Here is a 20,714-nt window from a genome sequence, read left to right as displayed (position 1 = left end):
GCACAATTTTCCTCTTTTACACTTAGTTGAGCTGGGTGTAATATTTCTCAATGTATCGACAGCCTCCGACAGTGTTTTAACGGTTTGCGCTTTCATTGGAAACCTGGTATAATTTATTGACAAACATCTTCTATTACTTTCTATGGGACGCAAAGATTTTTTCGTCAGCCGGACTCCGGCTGCCAATATTGAGGTATATCGCGCAATTGGAAACAGTCGATAAATGAAATTGTTTCCGACAGCATATTTATCGGTTTGCGAGAGCAAGCAAAACGAATTACGGCTCAATGGAAATGAGCCCTCTGATGGCATCAGAATGAGGCTCCCATTGTCATTGAAGCCTATGGAAGCACCCTCTCATGAGCGCAATGCTTCCCAGCAAAGAGAATGCGAGCTCACGGTCACATTGTGCTTAACTTGCAATGCCAACGCACATTAGCGTGCGCTGGTATTACTCAGTGGAGTGCAAGTGATATATGGGGGCCGAATTATCAAACTCCTAATGGAGCTTGATGCCCCTTTTTTTGCGCGAGCCCTCAGGCTCGCCGGAAACAGCAATTATGAAGCAGTGGTCTAAAGACCCCTGCTCCATAACTGGTCCGTTGTCTCTGAGGCTGCGGTCTGCAATCCGCCCCAATCCTATAGGATCGGGCTGATTGACACCCGCTGCTAGCGGCTGATTGGCCTTGAATCTGCACAGGGCGGCATTGCACAAGCAGTTCTAGTAAACTGCTTGTGCAATGTTAAATGCCGACAGCTTATGCTGTCGTCATTCAGCGATGTCTGTCGGACATGATACGCTACAGCGTATCATGTCGGACAGACATTGATAAATCGGCCCCTTACAGTTCCACTTGTAATCTGGCCCAAAATAAGTATTATAATTAAATGACCATAATAATCTAAAAAAATGACATGCACCGTCGAGTATGTAATTTTAACACTAGCAACACCGAACGTTTGAGGGTGTTAAACATATAGATAAAGTACTGTTCAGGGAGCCTCAGAACACTGCTAACTATTAGCAGAAGCTGTTGCTGTCCCAATAAACATTGCTAGTAACACAAACTAGCAGTACAACTAACACTGTTGATTGGGTGACCGGTAAAACACAGAGCGTAGGGATATAACACATAGAGCTGTGGTGTCGCTAGTGTTAAAATGACTTGCTCTAATGAATTATAGCACACTTACACATTCCTCTTGGATCATCACTATAACACTCTGATTTGCTCCGCACAGGCTGATGGTTTATCTACAAAATGTCGTCTTGAGAATGAAATCCTTGCCATTCGCAATATGTATGAACAGGAAGTGCAAACGCTGCGAGAAAAGTTGGAACAAAACTACAATGGTCAAATCCAAGATGGCGTCAGTAGTCACCGAGAGACACTACTGGCTACAGAATATCAAAACAGGTATTTAAATTTCTGTGCAATTTACACTTTACCAATGTAAAAATTGTAGCTTAGAGCCAATAACACAAACATTACAAGTTGTAACAAATTAGAACATGACATTGTTGCATTATTGACTCTCATTAACTCATTTTTATATTACCCTAGCTTGGGATCCACAAGCATTCCCAGTCCCTAGCAGGGCATGACCAATGAGCAGTGCCGGATTGGCCCACCAGGATACTGGGGACTTTTTCTGGCAGTCTGCGGTCGTCATTGGGCCACATTAATCAGGGAGGCCATGGAGCAAGTCTTGTGCACATGTGTAGTGCGTTTCTTCATGGCTTCTCTGCTCCTGATGAGGGCGTGGGGGCCTGTAGCTGCCGACAAGTGTCCCTAGGCAAGGTAGGGGTGTGAAAGCGGGGTTGGGGGGCAGGGGCCAGGGGTGGAGGTGGTTTCTGGGGGGGTGCTGAGGCAGGTCTTCAAATATTTCCCGGGCTTGTCTGATCTCCCAGTCCAGCCCTGCCAATGAGCCAACCAGGAACAGAAGTCTCTCAGTTTTCTGCTTGAAGGCTGCAATCTTTGCAACATCTGAGTAGGTCTTTACCCATGTGTTTAAACCCTAAACTAGGTCAGTAGTGAAAATGTTATGTGCTCTAATGAATTAGGGCATGCCGTTTCTGCAAAAGAACAACCTTTTAAAGTCAGTTCAGCCCTGTCATCTACTTTTGATAGACATTTCTCACTGTTTCACTGTAGATTGTATAAACGTTTACGCTTGTGTCTATAATTAATCTTTTACACATAACTCGAAGCATCTGCTCTATCTCAAACAAAGAACATTACCCGAGCAATATAAGTTTGTTAAATTCTCATGAAGTGATGCTTTAAATGAACACTAAATTGATTTGTTAGTGTTATTAGGTGGGACTTATATACACATTGGTTCAGGAAGCTTTCTTTATTCTATTCTTTGTCTTCCATGGATTCCACTAGCATAAGTAGTCTGACCTTTAACAAATCATTTTGCCCTCAGACATCCTATGAGCTTAGCATGAGTTGATATTGACTGTTACATTATTAATTTAAAGGTAGTCAACACAGGACTTCTGAAAATAGCTCACTGAGTCCCTGATATCCAGAGGTTCTCCAGCTTGGAGAGAAACTGTAGTTCATACTTCACAAAGACTGAACTCACTGAATTTTCAAAAGAAAAAGGGCAGAACTCTCCAGCACTGTGAGATCTCAAGCAGAGTGCAGTATAGCACTGCATGATATGAGAGTTCTGTTACACTTTGTGCATTGTATTTTATATTACTTTACAGTTCATATTGGGTCCTTTCAGTATTATTGCATTTAAGCTTTGCACTTTCTCATTTATATTTTAATACATTTAATTTTCGATCTAGCAGGGATTTTACACATTCTGATTATGCTTTGAAAGTTTCTGTGTTACTTTAATAACTTAGGGTCATATTTTGTATATTTCTGTGTATGTTATACAAATTACATTGCACTTTGTATTTTCTCCATTGTAAACTGACAGTTTCAGAAAGTGGGAGGGACAGGGCAGTTCCCTGCCTGGACAGTAGAGTTCCCAGGGTATGTCTGAAGCTCTCTCAAAAGTCTTGTGAAATTTTCTAAGTATTTTAAACAAGCTGGTCTCACTGATTTGTCTCACCAGCTGTATGCAGGTGAAGTTTGCTAAAAATTTAGAATACAATTATTTTAACTAACCAAAAAGTAATATGTACTAAAATATAGACAAAAGCAAGTTAAATTGTAGTGAAAACATTTCAGTTTAATTTGGAATTTATGCAAACTGAGCCCTTATATAAGCCCCATGGGTTCTCCAGTTACCTTCTCTCTCCCTTGTGAAATTTTGTATCCCGGAGAGCTTCATTACTTTCTATGGAAGGCCTTTCTCATCTCTCTGGGATTTCCAGGTTCCTCCCCTTTTCTTAGAACATCCCTCCCCTGTAAAGTCAGCATTATATTCTCTCTCCAAACTAGAGAATGTTTGATTATCTGGCCAATAGAAAGTAATGACACTCTCTTGCAGACTGAAGCTGACAGTTTTTCAGTTTTAATTTAAATAAAAGACATGAAAAGTGCAATATAATTTATAAAAGATACACATAAATTTACAAAGTATATAATTTGTTAAAGTTACACAGAAACTGTGAAGGCATAATCAGAATTTGTAAAATCACAATCCTAAATACACTGCTGTATACAAAATAAAATGTAAAACTGTGATAGACAACTGCTACCCCGACTGAGTAGCTCCGCCAGAGGAGTCCATCCTATACCTGGAACATGGCGCTATTTAGTGGAGCAAAGTGATTATAGCGGAGCTCAACCAAATAACCAGACAGAACCAGTACTCGGGTGAAACAAAGAACAACTTTATTGTGGAAACACACTGATTATCTACACAAACACATCTTGATAAGGATTCTTATCAGACCCTTAGATCTCCCACCATTCCCGCCCCTCCAGACAGGCTGGCACCCCCCCATAGTGTCCATTGTCTTACAGAGTCCCAGTTGTACAGAGGTGGTTATTTCAGGGTGATTCCGGGGGAGTGGTGGCACTTCCAGGGTGTCGTTAGAAAGCCCTCGATCGCCAGATGCTACACTCTAAAAAGTGATGTGATCCATGGCTAGGGGCCGGAGCTACGGGTGATCAAACGTACACCAGGAAGGCCATGGAGAAATAGGAGTTGTAAGGGGGTCTGGAACCACCAGTTCCCAAGGGAGTTCGACTCTGGAAATTCCCCCACCTCTTGTCCTCCGTAGGGGGTATCAATCCCCAAAAGAGCGGAGCTCTGGGTTGAAGGGCCGCTGGAGCGACCTGGTGTGAATGTTAGCGGTTATTTGGTGAAGCGTGGACGGCCGGCCGGTAGTTCCAGGAGCCCGGCTGGAGAGGGGCTGGGCAGCCAGAGATCTGCTCTTCCGTAAAGGGTATAAAGAACACAAAACAAATAAACCAAACATCTGGGAGATCGCAAATAATCTCAAAAGTCCAAATCTGGTGAGAAATTGGTGGGGGCTAGGTTTAAGGGGTGAGGGTTTGACCTTTGCAGTTTGGTATCCATTACAAATACAATTTAATCTTAAGAGTAAAGTGATATAAAATACAAAGAATAAAGTGTAAATGCAGCAGAACTGTGACGTCATGCAGTTTAATTTTGCACTGGACTTAATTGTCTCTCTTTCACATACAGAAATGCTGGAAATGTCCCTTGGAGAAGTAAAGCAAAATCTGCATTTTTAGAATTTCACTAGGGATCTCGCAGTCAAGGCTGGATTGACCTACCAGGAGTTTTCCCGGTGGTCTACAGCAGCTGGGGCTGGAAAGCTACAATTTAAAGGAGTGATTAATGGATGCAAATGGGCTTTAGAGTACATTTAACAAGTGGGCACTTTTTTAATACAAACTAATATAATTCTGAAACAAAATATTGGGGAAGGAGTATCCCTGTAAACCCCTTTGAGAAAATGAGGTGTGCACATTATACTGAGTCAATGGAAAATAGGGTTGGTTTCCAACTTTTTTATTCTCAGTCCGGACCTGCTCGCAGTGCTGGAGGATTATTTTAGAATATCTCAGAGAGGTTTAGAATACCAGGAAATGAATGTTATGCTGCATATGGAACATAAGTCTGGGACTTCAGATTGAAATGCTATTCGAATGTACATCCATCAACAGCTAAGGTGGAAAGTAAGCACCGGAGACACATTCAGTAATGGAGTTGTATATCCAAAACCACTGAAAAACTCAAATAGTTGACTGTTTCACTAACATTTAAGCTATGATTTTCTATTGAGATATAAGTTAAAAACACTGCACACATACTTAAATATGTACACACACACATATATACAGTACATATATAAACACACACATATATACAGTACATATATAAATACACACATATATACATATACACACACACATATATACAGTACATACATATACACACATATATACATACACACACACACATATATATATATATATATATATACATATCACATATATACATATACACACACATATACATATACACACACACACACACATATACATACACACACACACATATACATACACACACACACACACACACACACATATACATACACACACACACACACACACATATACATACACACACACACATATACACACACATACTGTATATACATATACACACACATATACATACACACACACACATATACATATACACACACACATATATACATATACACACACACACATATATATATATATATATATATATATATACATATCACATATATACATATACACACACATATACATATACACACACATATACATACACACACATATACATACACACACACACACACACACATATACACACACATATATATTTATATGAAGTGTATTTCAGCCTTTATTGTGTTTTGTGGTGCAGCAGATTTTTTAGATAAATATTTGTGAATTTGTGCAGTTTCATACTGGCTATGTGGCGAATTAGCTGCCCCTTTTTTGGCGCTCATATTTTCGCCACTGATATATTTTCCTTTATAAATCTGTTAAATGCTGGGCACACCCACTGCTTGTGAGCAAAGTAGTTTTAATAGTTTTAGACAATTGGTTCAGCCTCATTGTAGACAAACAAATACAATATGTATCTTTAGTTCTAACACCCAGTCCTTTCTTTTAACTATAAGATATTTAGTAGTTAACCCATTGTGTAAACAAAAGAGACTGCTCCTTATAAAGTGAGGTCTCAGCTATGTGTTTATTTCCCTAGAGACGGCTGGGCTGTCTCCTTGACAATTCTTTGTATTTCTTGAATTAAGTGTCTAGAAGATTTTTCTTTCATCTGTTTCCAATTGGGATAATTTCTACTGAGAGTGATATGCAGATTCAGTGCTTTCCTTTCCCTCTTTCATTGCTCTAAATCTGGTGTGAAAAGGGTAAGAAATGACCATTTGCTATCTAGAACATCACAAGGTCAAGTGAACATTTGTCTGAAATACATTTTTCTCTTTTAAGTTAAGTGATCCAAGTGGTTTCTGGCAAAACCAATGTTTATATTTAGCAATGTTGAGCCAGTCTTTCACACTTATCATGCTTAATATTATTCAACTCACTGTGCACTCTATGGGGCCGATTTATCAAGCCCCCCAATGCAGCTGTTTCCGCACGAGCCTTCAGGCTCGCCGGAAACAGGAGTAGAAGCAGGGGTCTTAAGACCGCTGCTTCTTAACTTGTCCGCTACCTCTGAGGCGGTGGACAGCAATCCGCCTGATCGCACAATCCGATTGGCCACGAATGTGCAGGGGCGGCATTGCACAAGCATTTCTAGTGAAATGCCTATTCAATGATTAATGCCAACAGTGTATTTATCGATGTGCGGCGAACATGATCCGCTATATGTTTCTGTGTTCACAGCCTAGAATAGGGATGAAGCTATTTTACTGTAGGGCATATGAAGCTCATATATTTTCTATAATTTATTAATGAAGGATTTATTTTTAACACTAAGGGGTCGATCACAATCTATCATCTATCGGCTCCTAAAACTGAATTTTTCATATCAGCCAAATGCTGTATAGTATCGGTAGTTAAAAACTTGCCATTGTGAACCGAAAAGCTAACAAAAAGGACTTTTTGAGTCAAATCTTGTTCACAACAGTGCATGTATAATTGAATTTGTAATCTGGAATGAAAATTTGTAACAGTGAGATCAATAATATATGCACTTTGGATTTAGCGTGCTTGGAGGCTCGTTCTCCTATAAAAAGCCATTTACGAATGTGCGATTGACATAGCTGTACATGATATCATGAAAAATACAATAAAGAATCCAGAATCTCCTCGTAGAGTGAAAATAAAAGTTAAATGCTTTATTTGATCATAAGGTTTAAAAGCACTATCAACATGGATGAGTTAGAAACGCCTAACAAACAAGATTACGCGTTTTGGCCATAGCCTTATTCAGAGCTATGAATAAGGCTACTGCCTGCAATGTCACGGGACCAGTGATGCTCCCACACACGCAGCTTACCCACAACCAGAGGGAGGAATTAGGATGAGCGGCTCGACAGATTTTTCAAGTCCACAAAGTCTCTCCAGCTAACAGGAAGAGAGGACGCCTTGGACCCCCGCAGTCGTCTGACCCCCACTGGAATGCAGAGTTAGTACGCTTGCCTTGGTGAGCCTGAGACAGCTTCTACATAAGCTTTACAGCCCGATTCGCTGTATTTGCATTTGATTCTCCTGCACATAAAGGAGATATTTTTGACTGCCATATACACTTTCTTGGAGCCACGGTCCATATATATATATGCCATACATTTTATTATATTTTTGGACTGTAGGATCCCCACCTAGCTTGCATCTATTTCCACTTTTCTAATATTACATGATATCATGAAGTTATCACATTTACATATGTATATGTGCCTACACATAAGTAAATGTGTACCTTGTTTACTGTATACAGCCTCTCCAATGGGGATGAAGAGAGGTTTAATTAATCAATTAATTGGTTACAATACAGTGAGTCTGCACAAAAAGTTAATTTGTAAGGCTACTTTAAATCAAGAATGTAGAACTATTAATATGAAAGCCTTTTCAATAATGAAGAGAAAAGAAGCACAACATTATAAAGTCTTTGTAATATTGTGCATCTTTTCTCTGCATTATTAAAATCTATATTATTGATTTAAAGTAGCCTTACAAATGTACTTTTTTTGCACGATCACTGTAGTGCACCAATTAGTTTTTTTACCTTAGAATGTATGGATTTTATGATAGGGGTTATACATTATTTCTACAGTTATATGGTTATAATTTAGCCATAAGCGTAAGGGGTCAAATTCTCTGATCCCACTTTAATGAATCAATATCACATATGTTAACAAACCTCTAGAATGTTTCCAGTGGCTATTTATGAATGAAAGCAATTCCAAGGACTTATCAAGTGTTTAGAGGTGCTGAATTTAATATTTCAAAAATAGTCTTAAAAAGTGAGCTGGAAATGTATTATGGTCGCCGAGCAGTTTTTGGCTCCATAGCGTAAATAGGGCTTTCTTTAAGTGGGCAAAACCCATTTGCGAGTGGGAGAAAGAGCTGAAATTTTGCTATTGTGATTGTGCTGAATCAAAAAGTAGCCTTATTTGGCTAAAAAGCTGCTGAAAATGCGTTACAACATAATATTTTCTTCTTCTCTCCATTTAAATACAGACTGCTGGAGATGAACACTGACCTTCTGAAAAAGGATGAAGAGATAAATGCTTTGAGCCTTCTGGTGGCGCAGAAGGAAGCCGATATACAGACTCTAAAGATGGCTGCAATGTCTCCATCCCTACAGCTTGACCTAGCAAAGCAAGAACTGGAGGGTCTACAACAAAATATCCTAATGGCTCAGCAGAGGTGATCTGAATGTAAACACTCAAATGACAAGACGAGATAGAGACAGAGCCACAGCAAAGTCATAGCCCATTTGTTATCAATAGCATAATTCAGCTAACACTCTCTAGCTGCCCATACGTTTAGAGGCCCAAATACTGCAACAGTAAGAAGTATCAGCAACAGATATTACTGTGAACGGAAGTTGCTACAATATAAATACAATGCATCATATGACTGTTCCTAATATGTGTGTGGAATGCTACATTGTCAACTCAGACCCCTTTGTCATTGCACTTTTTTAATAAAAGCTGGTGTAAAGTCTTTACTCTAGCCTTTAAGCATTGTAAAGCTCATGGTGAAGTAAATACATTTGTCCCATGCATTGATTAACCCCCAACTGCTAATAAACCCTAACCAAGTCCCTTACTCAGTCCTCCCTTCTGCTATTAACAATAATGGCAACCCTGCTCAAGCACACATAACACTAATCACAACCCTGTCCCAGTGCAATTAACCTTAACAATAATCCTGTCCCAGAGCAATTAACCCTAACCTTGACGCTTTCCCAGCACAATACCCTGCAAAACCCATCAAACACTCCATACTATCCCGATCACAATCACATCCATGTGATTACCACTGGAAACACCCCCTTATGCAATTTTTCCCATGATTCTCTTTCCCATTGCAAATATTCACCACTAAATCTAACCTCCTGTGCATTCCCCCATTGGTAGCCTCCTTTACATGATCCGCAACTTTGAGCCTTCCCACATTTCTGATTGGTTAATCACATTAACCAGTGACAATACCTGACAGGTCAGGGCATTGGTCTTATTTTGATGAGAGGTTTTGTCTCCTTATACCTGTAATATCTGGCAAAGCAATAACTGTCATCTGGCAGCAACCTCCAGCAACATTTTGTTTTATTGTGTGAATTGGGGCCCATAAACTCTAGCATCTCTACAGGAGTTATGGAGTTACATGTTAAATGTATAAGATCATTTATTGGTGTACGCATTTTGCACTGGATTTTTATTTTAAATATTCTTTTTATTGAAAGAAACACTTATGAATAATACAACTGGTATTAAATAGTTATTCAGTTCAAATGCACACAAAGTACAAAATATAGAACAAATCAATTGGTAGACTAAAATGAGTACAAGCTGTTAAGTATTAATTTGTAAGATTTAACAATAAAATGAAAGTAGCTTAGTGTGATTAATATGAATAATAACAAACATAACTTATAATGTAATAATATAAAATACAATAAAATACTTTGACAAAAAAGGGCAGTGAATAGGAATGACAGCAGGAATTTATAAGTATAATAAATAAAAATGACCACATTTATATATTATTCTAAAAGAGTGGTAGAACAATGATTTAGCATTAAATAATAGGTTGGCCACACTCTGGTTCAGGGGAGTCACTATAGTCATTACTTGCTGCCATCCATGTGACCGGCAACTGCGTTTTCTGTATAAAAAAAAAAGCTACAAAAAGTGATTTGTACAACTTCAGATATTTCTGATAATTATTTCACCTACAACATAAAAGTGCAGAATAACACAATAATTCTAACACACAAAGCGGACAATGACTTCAGCATTTCTGTACCCTGTGTGGTACAATATAATAAACAGTAAATATCTCTAGTAAATAACAATTCAATAGTAGAAATACCAAACAATGAAACAGTCAATAATAACAAACTTTATTCCAAAAGTTTAAAAAAGGCTTGAAAGGAAGAACATATTGTGGCCCTCGGCAGAATAAAAGCTGTGATTGTCGGCCATCTGCAGAATATAACTTTAGTTTTTTGTGTTTTTAAGATATGAAGAAGAATTTTTGAAGCGTTTACATCTTCAGGATCAGGTTTTGGAGCTGACCGATCACATAAAGGTGCTAAAAGAGAATCACATGAAGGTATGAAACGCGTGAATACGAATAGGGTGGGATGTTGTTCCAGGTCTGTAATCATCTGCTGAACAGATAAAATTTCCTCTCTTGGATTCTGAACTATCAAATTCCAGAGGAACATCAGTTGTTCTGGTTGACCAGACATTGTTTTGGAACTACTGTAGATCTCTAATCAGCCTCTCATCCTCACTTGTGAGCATCTAGCTATTTAGTACTTATGTTACCTAATACCATCAAGTCATTATTCTGTGCCCCTATTCGCCTATTAATTATGTCCATAAAGGCATATTATAGGGTAAAATAATTACTTGTACACAAATTCCTTAAAGGGACATAATACTCATATGCTAAATCACTTGAAACTGATGCAGTATAACTGTAAAAAGCTGACAGGAAAATATCACCTGAGCGTCTCTATGTAAAAAAGGAAGATATTTTACCTCACAATCTCCTCAGCTCAACAGAGTAAGTTCTGTGTAAAAAGTTATACTCAGCTGCTGCCCAGCTGCAGGTAAAAAAAAAAATGAAGAAATGAACAGCAGCCAATCAGCATCAGCAGTGCTGAGGTCATGAACTCTTTTACTGTGATCTCATGAGATTTGACTTAACTCTCATGAGATTTCATTGTAAACTTCCTTACACTGAATAGGGAAATAACATGAGAGTGCCCGATGCTCAACCCTTCAGCTGTCCTGGGACAGACATACTGATTTGCTGCTTAGAAATCCTTTACAATGGGATGTGGCTACTGAGAAACTTTTGGAGGTAAAATATCTTTCTTTTTTACATAGAGATGTTCAGGTGATATTTTCTAGTCAGCTTTTTACAGCTATACTGCATCACTTTCAAGTGTTTCAGCATTTGGGTATTATGGCCCTTTAAGGGATATTTAACTGTAAATTGCTCTCAATTCCTTTATCCCTTAATAGCTGCCTATGCCTGAAAAATCCACCACCTACACTGAAAATTTAAAAACTAAAGTATTAACTATAGAAAAGTTATCTAATCAAGAAGCAGCAGCAGAATTCAGCCTCCTAATGGGGGGGGGGGGGTTGTTAGAGTCCAGTCCATTTGAAATGGGGTTCTTGCAGTTGCTTTCAGTACAATGAATGCTGCTGGCCCGAGCAAAAGCATATAAAAAAGCGTGTTTGCGCTGTTTGCACTGTGAGCAGCAACATCTAACAATTCAGCATATTTATTTATTTATACCATCTCCCTGGCTTCCTGTGCTTTGCTTTAATAAATCTGGGTCACCAAATCCCTCAGTCACGTCTTTAGGTTAATACACTGTGTAAGTTCATGGTTATAAATACATGAAATCACTCAGTACAAGGACATACAAATTGCAGAATCATGGTTCTAATATTTTCAGCATCTCACATTATACGGTGGGAGACAAACTCGCTGTTCCGCTCTCCTGCTGTGTGCGTTTGGTTCTTCTGTTATTTAACATCTGGGCCTTCATCTGATGCCAGCTCTGTAATGTATAAATAGATGGCACATCCTTCAAGTCTAGATTCATGTTTGTCTCCTGTGATTTGTGGTGCACGGCAGCAAAATGCCAAACTGAATATCACGATGGAACAATACATTGCTGGGCACTAGACTGTAAGAAACATCTCACCTGGTGCATAGTTCATCTATTCATGCTGCTGTCTGTCAGCTCTGTAAAGTACTGTGTGCACTGACAGCCCAGCATCATTTCTATATATACCAGCTAATAAGAACTACATTGCAAAAGGTCTAAATGCATTTTAAAAAAGCATTTAAACTGTTATTTTGTTCAAAATTTGCATTGTTTTGCAGTCCAGGGATGTACTCTTTGTAAAACGTTTTGGTTATGTTCTTGTTATCTCTTTTGCTGAGGCCATAGATAAAAATGTGCAGCTGATCAACCAGTTATAAGTGAGCTCCTGATAAAACGATCGCTGAGCCTGAGAAAGGGGTTAAGGGCCTGGCGAGGTGCACTTCAGATGTCTGGTGGTAATGAGAAAAACTGAAACACTGTCACTGGATTACTGTAAAATCAGGCAAAATAGATAAAGGAAGGTTCATTTTTCACTGTGCATAAATAAATACTTTGAGCCAGATTACAAGTAAGGAGGTATTTAACTTCCCACTTGTGCGCTAACTCCACTAGTAGTAAGCTTTTTGCGCGCGTTGGGTAGCGCTCATATTTGAAAGTAAAAAGATTTTGCATGCGCACTAACCTGATGCACGCAAAAAGACGAAGTTAGGATATTGTGTGCTCATTAACATATTCCCCAATAGAAGTTAATATACCAAAAAAAGTGGGAACAAAACTAATATCCTACTCAACCGCAAACCCAATTGCATATTCTCAAGTGCGCTAACCTAAAATGAATATTTAACATTCCAATGTTCTTCACATAACAGAATACGTTCTATTTATTCATAAATACATTTCTACATATATCTGATGGTATTTCGGTACAATATATATCTATACATATATATACACATGATTATATATAGGTATAGATCTATTTATAAATATTCTGCTATGTGCAGAGCATTGGAATGGGAAATATTTACAGTAAATACAATGTATAACAATTTATTAAATACTAGGCAATAAGCCTGCTCAGAGCGCAGTCTATATTTAAAAAATGACAAATCCCAAAGGTGATATTACAAAAAATAAAAAATGTAAAATGACAGAAAAAAATGAACAAAGCTATCAAAAATAAAAAATTTAAACCTAAACTAATACCCCTATAAAAATAAAAATTTCCCCCAAAATAAAAACACCCCTTAATCTAATACTAAACTACCAATAGCCCCTAAAAGAGCTTTTGTAGGGCATTGCCCTAAGTTAAACAGCTCTTTTTCTTAATTTTTTTTTACCAATTACCCCCTAACAGTAAAACGCCCCACTCCCCCAACCCCCCAAAATAAAAAATACTAAGTCTAAAAAAACCTAAGCTACACATTGCCCCTAAAGGGGCATTTGTATGGGAATTGCCCTAAAAAGGACATTCAGCTCTTTTACTGCCCTTAAAAGGGCAATCAGCTCTTTTAAAGCCCAAAAAACCCTAATCTAAAAAAAAAGCCACCCCAAAAAAAAAAGCCTAAGACTAAGCCCCAAATAGGTACTCATCTTTCCTGAAGTCCGGCGGAGAAGGTCTTTTGCCAGGAGGCTCCATCATCTTCTATCTTCATCCGGAACGAAGGCGGTGCATAGCGGAGGTGCGGAGCTGGCTTCCCCGATGCACGGATCCGGAGCGGTGGTCCTCAACGGCGGTCCTAACCAGCGGTCCTCATCGGCGGTCTTCAGTGGCGGCGGTCCAAAGCGGCGTGGAGGCTCTTCTTCATCCAATCTCCATCATACACTGAAAATTTAATGCAAGGTACCGCATTCAATTTGGGGTACCTTGCATTCCTATTGGCTGAAATTTTGAAATCAGCCAATAGTATTAGAACTACTGAAATCCTATTGGCTGTTCAAATCAGCCAATAAGATGTCAGTAGCTCTCATCCTATTGGCTGATTTAAAAATTTCAGCCAATAGGAATGCAAGGTACCCCAAATTTATTTCATGGACGATCGCATGAAGAGGAGCCTCCCCGCCACTTTGGACCGTCGCCGCTGAAGACCACTGATGAAGATCACCACTGAAGACCACTGCTGAGGACCGCCGCTGAGGAACGCCATTGAGGATCTGTGAATCGGGGGAAGCCATCTCAGCACCCCGCTCCACGCCGCATTCACTTCAGATGAAGACATAAGATGATGGAGCCGCCTGGAAGAAGACCTTCTCCACCGGACTTCAGGAATGGTGAGTACCTTTTTGAGGGTTAGATTTAGTTTTGTTTTTGTTTGTTTGTTTTTTAAGATTAGGGATTTAATGGGCTTGTAAAATAACTGAATGCCCTTTTAAGGGCAGTAAAAGAGCTGAATGCCCATACAAATGCCCCTTTAGGGAAAATGGGTAGTTTAGGGTTTTTTAGTGTTTTTTTTTATTTTGGGGGGTTTGGTGGGTGGGGGGATTTTACTATTAGGGGGGAACTTAGTATTTTTTAAAAGTAAAAGAGCTGTTTAACTTAGGGCAATGCCCTAAAAAGGCCCTTTTAAGGGCTATTGGTAGTTTAGATTAGGGGGTGTTTTTATTTTGGGGGGCTTTTTTATTTTCAAAGGGATTAGGTCTAATAAGTTTTATTTTTGATATTTTGTTTATTTTGTTCTGTAATTTTAGACTTTTCTATTTTTTGTAATTTTAGATTCATTTTTTGTAATTTAATGTTAGGTTTTATTTTAATTGTAACTTAGTTTATTTATTAATTGGGGTTAATTTAGGGGAGTGTTAGGTTAGGGGGCTTAGTAATTAAATTAGTTATTTGCATTGTGGGGGGTTGGCGGTTTAGGAGTTAATAGATTAATTAGGTTTATTGCATTGTGGGGGTTTGGCGGTTTAGGGGTTAATAGGTTAATTAGGTTTATTGGGATGTGGGTGGTTGGTGGTTGGTGGTTTAGGCGTTAATAGGTTAAGTTTATTGCGATGTGGGGGGTTGGTGGTTTGGGGTTAATAGGTTAATTAGGTTTATTTGCGATGTGGGGGGTTGGCGGTTTAGGGGTTAATATTTTAATTATGTTATTTGCGTTGTTTAATTTGCGGATTAGGGGTTAATTACTTTATTATTTTGTGATGTGGGGGCTGGCGGTTTAGGTGTTTGTTAATACTTCGTGCGGGAGGTTAGTTTTTTTTTTGTTATACTTTGTACAGTTGATTAGGTTTTTTTATTTCGTGCGGGTGGTTAATTTTTGTTTTTATTTCTTGCGGGCGGTTACGTGTTTTTTAGTTATTTTTTGCAGGCAATTGCATGTTTTTGTTTATTTAAGGCTTCATTTGCCTACGCTGTATCCAGGTGGATTCTTTTGGCTGCCTTGCACAGCTAACATTCCTTTCAGGATGCGTTACAAACGCGATTATAGTATAGATGAATATTGCTTTTTCATGTTTTCAGCTACTTAACTGCAAAGGGCTCCAATATACTTATATATATATATATATATATATATATACACAAACACAAATGTACAATGGCACCACTAGGTCTCGCTCCCCTAATATTTAGTTATTTCTGAGACTCTAAACGTATTAGAGCCTCCACTGTATGAGAGGGGAGTGGCGGTGCAGCAATCATAAACAGCAAACAGATGAGGGAAAGACCCACAACAAAGGCTGCACTACTAGCACTCTAAGCCTAGACTTGTAGGTGGAGAGAACAAAAAAAGGAACAACTAAAATATAACTTTTATTAGTTTTAAGTTAAAAAATAGGGACCCAGTGGGAAACACATAAAAACAACCAAACAAGACCTGTTGATAATAAATCCTGTTGGTTTACTATTATTGCCTTTGAGGTGTAATATATTAGGTCAGGAATTTACACTGTGCGGTTTAGTACCTGGTGCAGAGACAAAATATTCCCTTGCTATAGTGGAGGGTAGTCACGGCTAATGATTCTGGTAGATTAGGGTAGAGAGAGTGTGGTTACAGTAAATGAAATAATAACAATGTGATTGTCTCCATTATGGTGAGTGCCACTGATATTTCGCATATGGTATATTTTATGGGAGGTAATAATGCTTAGGCACCTACAATCAGGGATTGTAATCATATATACTATATCTGGCAACCTTAATAAATAATCAGATAGAGACTATCTAATGTTAGGTTCTTGACGGTCCTTAAGAAAGGTCTTTACTATTATATTATTGAGGACTTGTGCTGTTAAGCGTTTGTGTAATGTTAAGTGTTCGTGTAATGCTTCAACACATGAATGTTTGCAACGTTCTATCTACCTATTCTTGTTGGTTCGATATTGAATCTTTGTAAATTATTCACAGACACTATTTCCCTGGTTATAATTGTTTAAATGGTAGTACTTGGTTGTACTTAATCTTCCCAACGGATTGCTGGAACAAATGTCACAGCAGCATTGTGGAATAAAGTAACAGCGAATATAGGTGTATCAAATTAAATGATGTACATTGTTGCTCTTGACCTCACACTAAGAGCAAATGTATCCGATAAATTACTGTTGTTCTAAAGTAATAGCTTCTATTCAGCAGCCACACTGTAGGCTGTATTTGACAAAATTGTCAGCAAATATTAGAAGGACTAGTACTAGAATAAGCCTAGTGTTGATAGCACTAAAACACACGCCTTCCTCCTAGATGATGCTGGAACAACTTTCACAGCAAGATAATCTATAATAATAAGTGAGCCATAACTTGTGTATCATAAAGTCTCTATATAAATTACAACAGACTAGTACTAGGTACATAAGTATCACAATCAAAGGGGCTGCCTTTGAGCAATAGCTTCAATAGGTTGGCAGCGGTAAAAGTAAATAGTGTATATCACCTAGTATCGCTACAGCGATCAACAAGTCTAAGGAAGATTTTAAAAAATGGAGCTCCCGTTAGCTCCCAAACCCCTGACGTTGGAAAAAGCCCAATATGGGTGAAACGCGTCAGGGGGATACATTTGTTCTTAGTGTGAGGTCAAGAGCAACTATGTACATCATTTAATTTGATACACCTATATTCGCTGTTACTTTATTCCACAATGCTGCTGTGACATTTGTTCCTGCAATCCGTTGGGAAGATTAAGTACAACCAAGTACCATTTAAACAATTATAACCAGGGAAATAGCGTCTCTGAATAATTTACAAAGATTCAATATCGAACCAACAAGAATAGGTAGACAGAACGTTGCAGACATTCATGTATTGAAGCATTACACGAACACTTAACATTACACGAACGCTTAACAGCACAAGTCCTCAATAATATAATAGTAAAAGACCTTTGTTAAGGACCGTCAAGAACCTAACATTAGATAGTCTCTATCTGATTATTTATTAAGGTTGCCAGATATAGTATATATGATTACAATCCCTGATTGTAGGTGCCTAAGCATTATTACCTCCCATAAAAGATTACCATATGCGAAATATCAGTGGCACTAACCATAATAGAGACAATCACATTGTTATTATTTCATTTACTGTAACCACACTCTCTCTACCCTAATCTACCAGAATCATTAGCCGTGACTACCCTCCACTATAGCAAGGGAATATTTTGTCTCTGCACCAGGTACTAAACCGCACAGTGTAAATTCCTGACCTAATATATTACACCTCAAAGGCAATAATAGTAAACCAACAGGATTTATTATCAACAGGTCTTGTTTGGTTGTTTTAATGTGTTTCACACTGGGTCCCTATTTTTTAACATAAAACTAATAAAAGTTATATTTGAGTTGTTCCTTTTTTTGTTCTCTCCACCTACAAGTCTAGGCTTAGAGTGCTAGTAGTGCAGTCTTTGTTGTGGGCCTTTCCCTCATCTGTTTGCCACCATACTTATATATATGTTTATAGAAACATAGAAACATAGAATTTGACAGTAGATAAGAACCAAGAATGCCCATCAAGTCTACCCATTTACATGTTACTTTTTTCTTAGGATAGCCTTATGCATGTCCCAGGCATTTTTTAATTCCTTTACAGTTTGACACCAAGATTACAAGTTTTGTGCTATACCGGGTGTGTAAATAATGCAAAAAATCACCAAGATTACAAGCTTTGCATTATGGGGTGGTACGGCTATACCACTGAAAAATTGGCCATTGCACATGGAATGTCAGGTCTCCCGTATTACAAGTCGCTGCAGTATAGCTATAACGCAAGCGTTTTAGGGCTCCATGTACTAAGCAGTCAGCGAGCTACCCGCAACAAATCTCGCATCAAAACTCGCAAACTGATATGTACAAAGTCGTCAACTATGTTCAAACTCGCATCTTTAAAATTGCGAGCGTACTTATCCGCCAAACCTCGCTACCTCTCCATTTTTCACTGTAATTAGACACATTTGACCACCAACTCGCCAAAAACGAATGTACTAAAAAATCTATTTGTCCGCTCGCTACAATTTCCGCTCCCACCTCGTTATTTTTGCCTCGCCACCTTTTAGGTGGCGGGCAAGGTACAAAACAATAGGAAAGTCAATCTAGACGCCAGTCTAGACATATATAAAAGGCAGTAATATCAGCATTGTACAGCATAACTGGCGTCTAATTTGTCTCTCATTTCCATGTACATAAATTGCGCCAAATTTGTCGACTGTAATTAAAGAGTAATCTATATTTTAAATTTGTATTGTATAGTTGTCAATCTTTATAATTATTTTTATATTAATATTTATATATTATCAGATCCAGATGAAGCCATATCCAAATTGTAAATAAATATTACAAAAATAACGCTCTGTTATCACTCTTCAAAAAATTTTGAACAATAATAAAGTTGTTTAGATAAGTTGAACTGTTATAGGAGCAAAATTCTATTCCCGCGACTACTATGATGTTCGTGACACCTTGCATGTCATGTGTTAATAATTGGCCAGACAATTCAACTGAAAGTTAAGTACATCAGCTTAGTCGCGGCGAGCGAGGCGTCAAATTTATCAATAATCCGCCACTGCTCGCGGCGGGCTAGACTTGTCTATTTATTGGGGGATTATTAGTACATAGTGACAGCTGACACCCCGCCCGCGGCGAGTAACGGCGAGTTTATCCGCGTCTAAAATGACGGATGAATTGACGGCTTAGTACATGGAGCCCTTAGTCTGTAATGCAACGATCCTTTCCACACTCAAAAATTGACTTTTTAGTGCTGGATTTTCATTGCACCCGTATTACAGGTTGTGCGGTCCGGCTAAAATGCTTGCGTTATAGCCTATACCACCCTGATCCATTCCGCGATCTGAGACCAGTAGTTATGGATTTTGCGAAACAAAAATGTTTCACAAAACTCATAACTAAAATGTTGCAAAGTAAACATCCATAAACTACCTATTAACCCCTAAACTGCCACCCTCCCGCATTGCAAATACTATATTAAACTTATTAACCCCTAATCCGTCGCCCACCCACATAGCCAACACTATATAAAGCTGTTAACCTCTAAACCGCCGGCCCCCACATCGCTGCTACTAGAATAAACCTATTAACCCCTAAACCACCAGCCCCCACATCGTTAATACTAAACCTATTAACCCCTAAACCGCCGGACCCCACATTGCAAATCACTAAATTCAACTATTAACCCCTAAACCTAACACCCCCCAACTTTAAATTAAATTTACGATATAACTATCTCTATATCTATATTTATAGTTATATATAACTATAAATTAAAACTTACCTGTGAAATAAAAAAAAATAAGATTAAACTATAAATAAACCTAACATAACTATTGTAATAAAATAAAATAAACTACAAACAAAAAAATCTAAATTACAAGATTGAAATACCGTATTTTTCGCACCATAAGACGCACCTGACCATAAGACGCACCTAGTTTTTAGAGGAGGAAAACAAGAAAAAAAATATTCTGAATCAAATGGTGTAGTAAACTATTTAATAAACTATAACAGAATAATAGAACAGTCAACAGTGGAATAAAGAACCATCATCAGTGTCATCAACAAATGGAGACTTTAAGCTTTCAAGTACTCTTCTAGTCTGTGTACCCCAAGAATTCTGAATCGCTAGAGTCAGAATTTAAGAAGTTGAGATCACAAACATCACTTTCTTCATCTTCAGCTAAGAAATCATCTTCGGTTCCATCCAAAGCATTGCTAATGCCACATTTTTTGAATGACTGTACAACGATTTCCTCCTTCACTGAGTGCCATGATGTTTTCACCCATTCACAAACTTGAGTGATAGAGGGCCTCTTCATTCGTCCAGTAGGTGTCAGATCATGATTACCAGCAGCCATCCATTTGTTCCACTCCTCTCGCATAAAGACCTTAAATGGTTTGTTGATAGAAACGTCGAGAGGTTGCAGCTGGCTGGTAAGACCTCCCGGAATTACAGCTAGATGAGTCTTTACTTCTTTAAAGCACTTTTTTGTAGTTTCGCTAATATG

The 20,714-nt window shown here is 38.3% G+C and overlaps 1 protein-coding gene across 1 annotated transcript in view; it reads left to right on the top strand.

Moving 5' to 3' along the window:
- Positions 1–20,714, top strand: part of LMNTD1 (lamin tail domain containing 1) — a 392,761-nt gene that overhangs the window by 50,519 nt on the left and 321,528 nt on the right. The window contains exons 2-4 of the mRNA XM_053719705.1: positions 1,243–1,418; positions 8,652–8,840; positions 10,661–10,754. Of these exons, the coding sequence (XP_053575680.1) occupies positions 1,243–1,418; positions 8,652–8,840; positions 10,661–10,754 (459 nt within the window). The remainder of the gene's footprint in view (positions 1–1,242; positions 1,419–8,651; positions 8,841–10,660; positions 10,755–20,714) is intronic.

Source organism: Bombina bombina, chromosome 6 (genome assembly GCF_027579735.1).
Source record: "Bombina bombina isolate aBomBom1 chromosome 6, aBomBom1.pri, whole genome shotgun sequence".
NCBI lineage: Eukaryota > Metazoa > Chordata > Amphibia > Anura > Bombinatoridae > Bombina > Bombina bombina.
The sequence above is the reverse complement of the archived record's forward strand: the minus strand, read 5'-3'. Positions and strand labels throughout refer to the sequence as shown.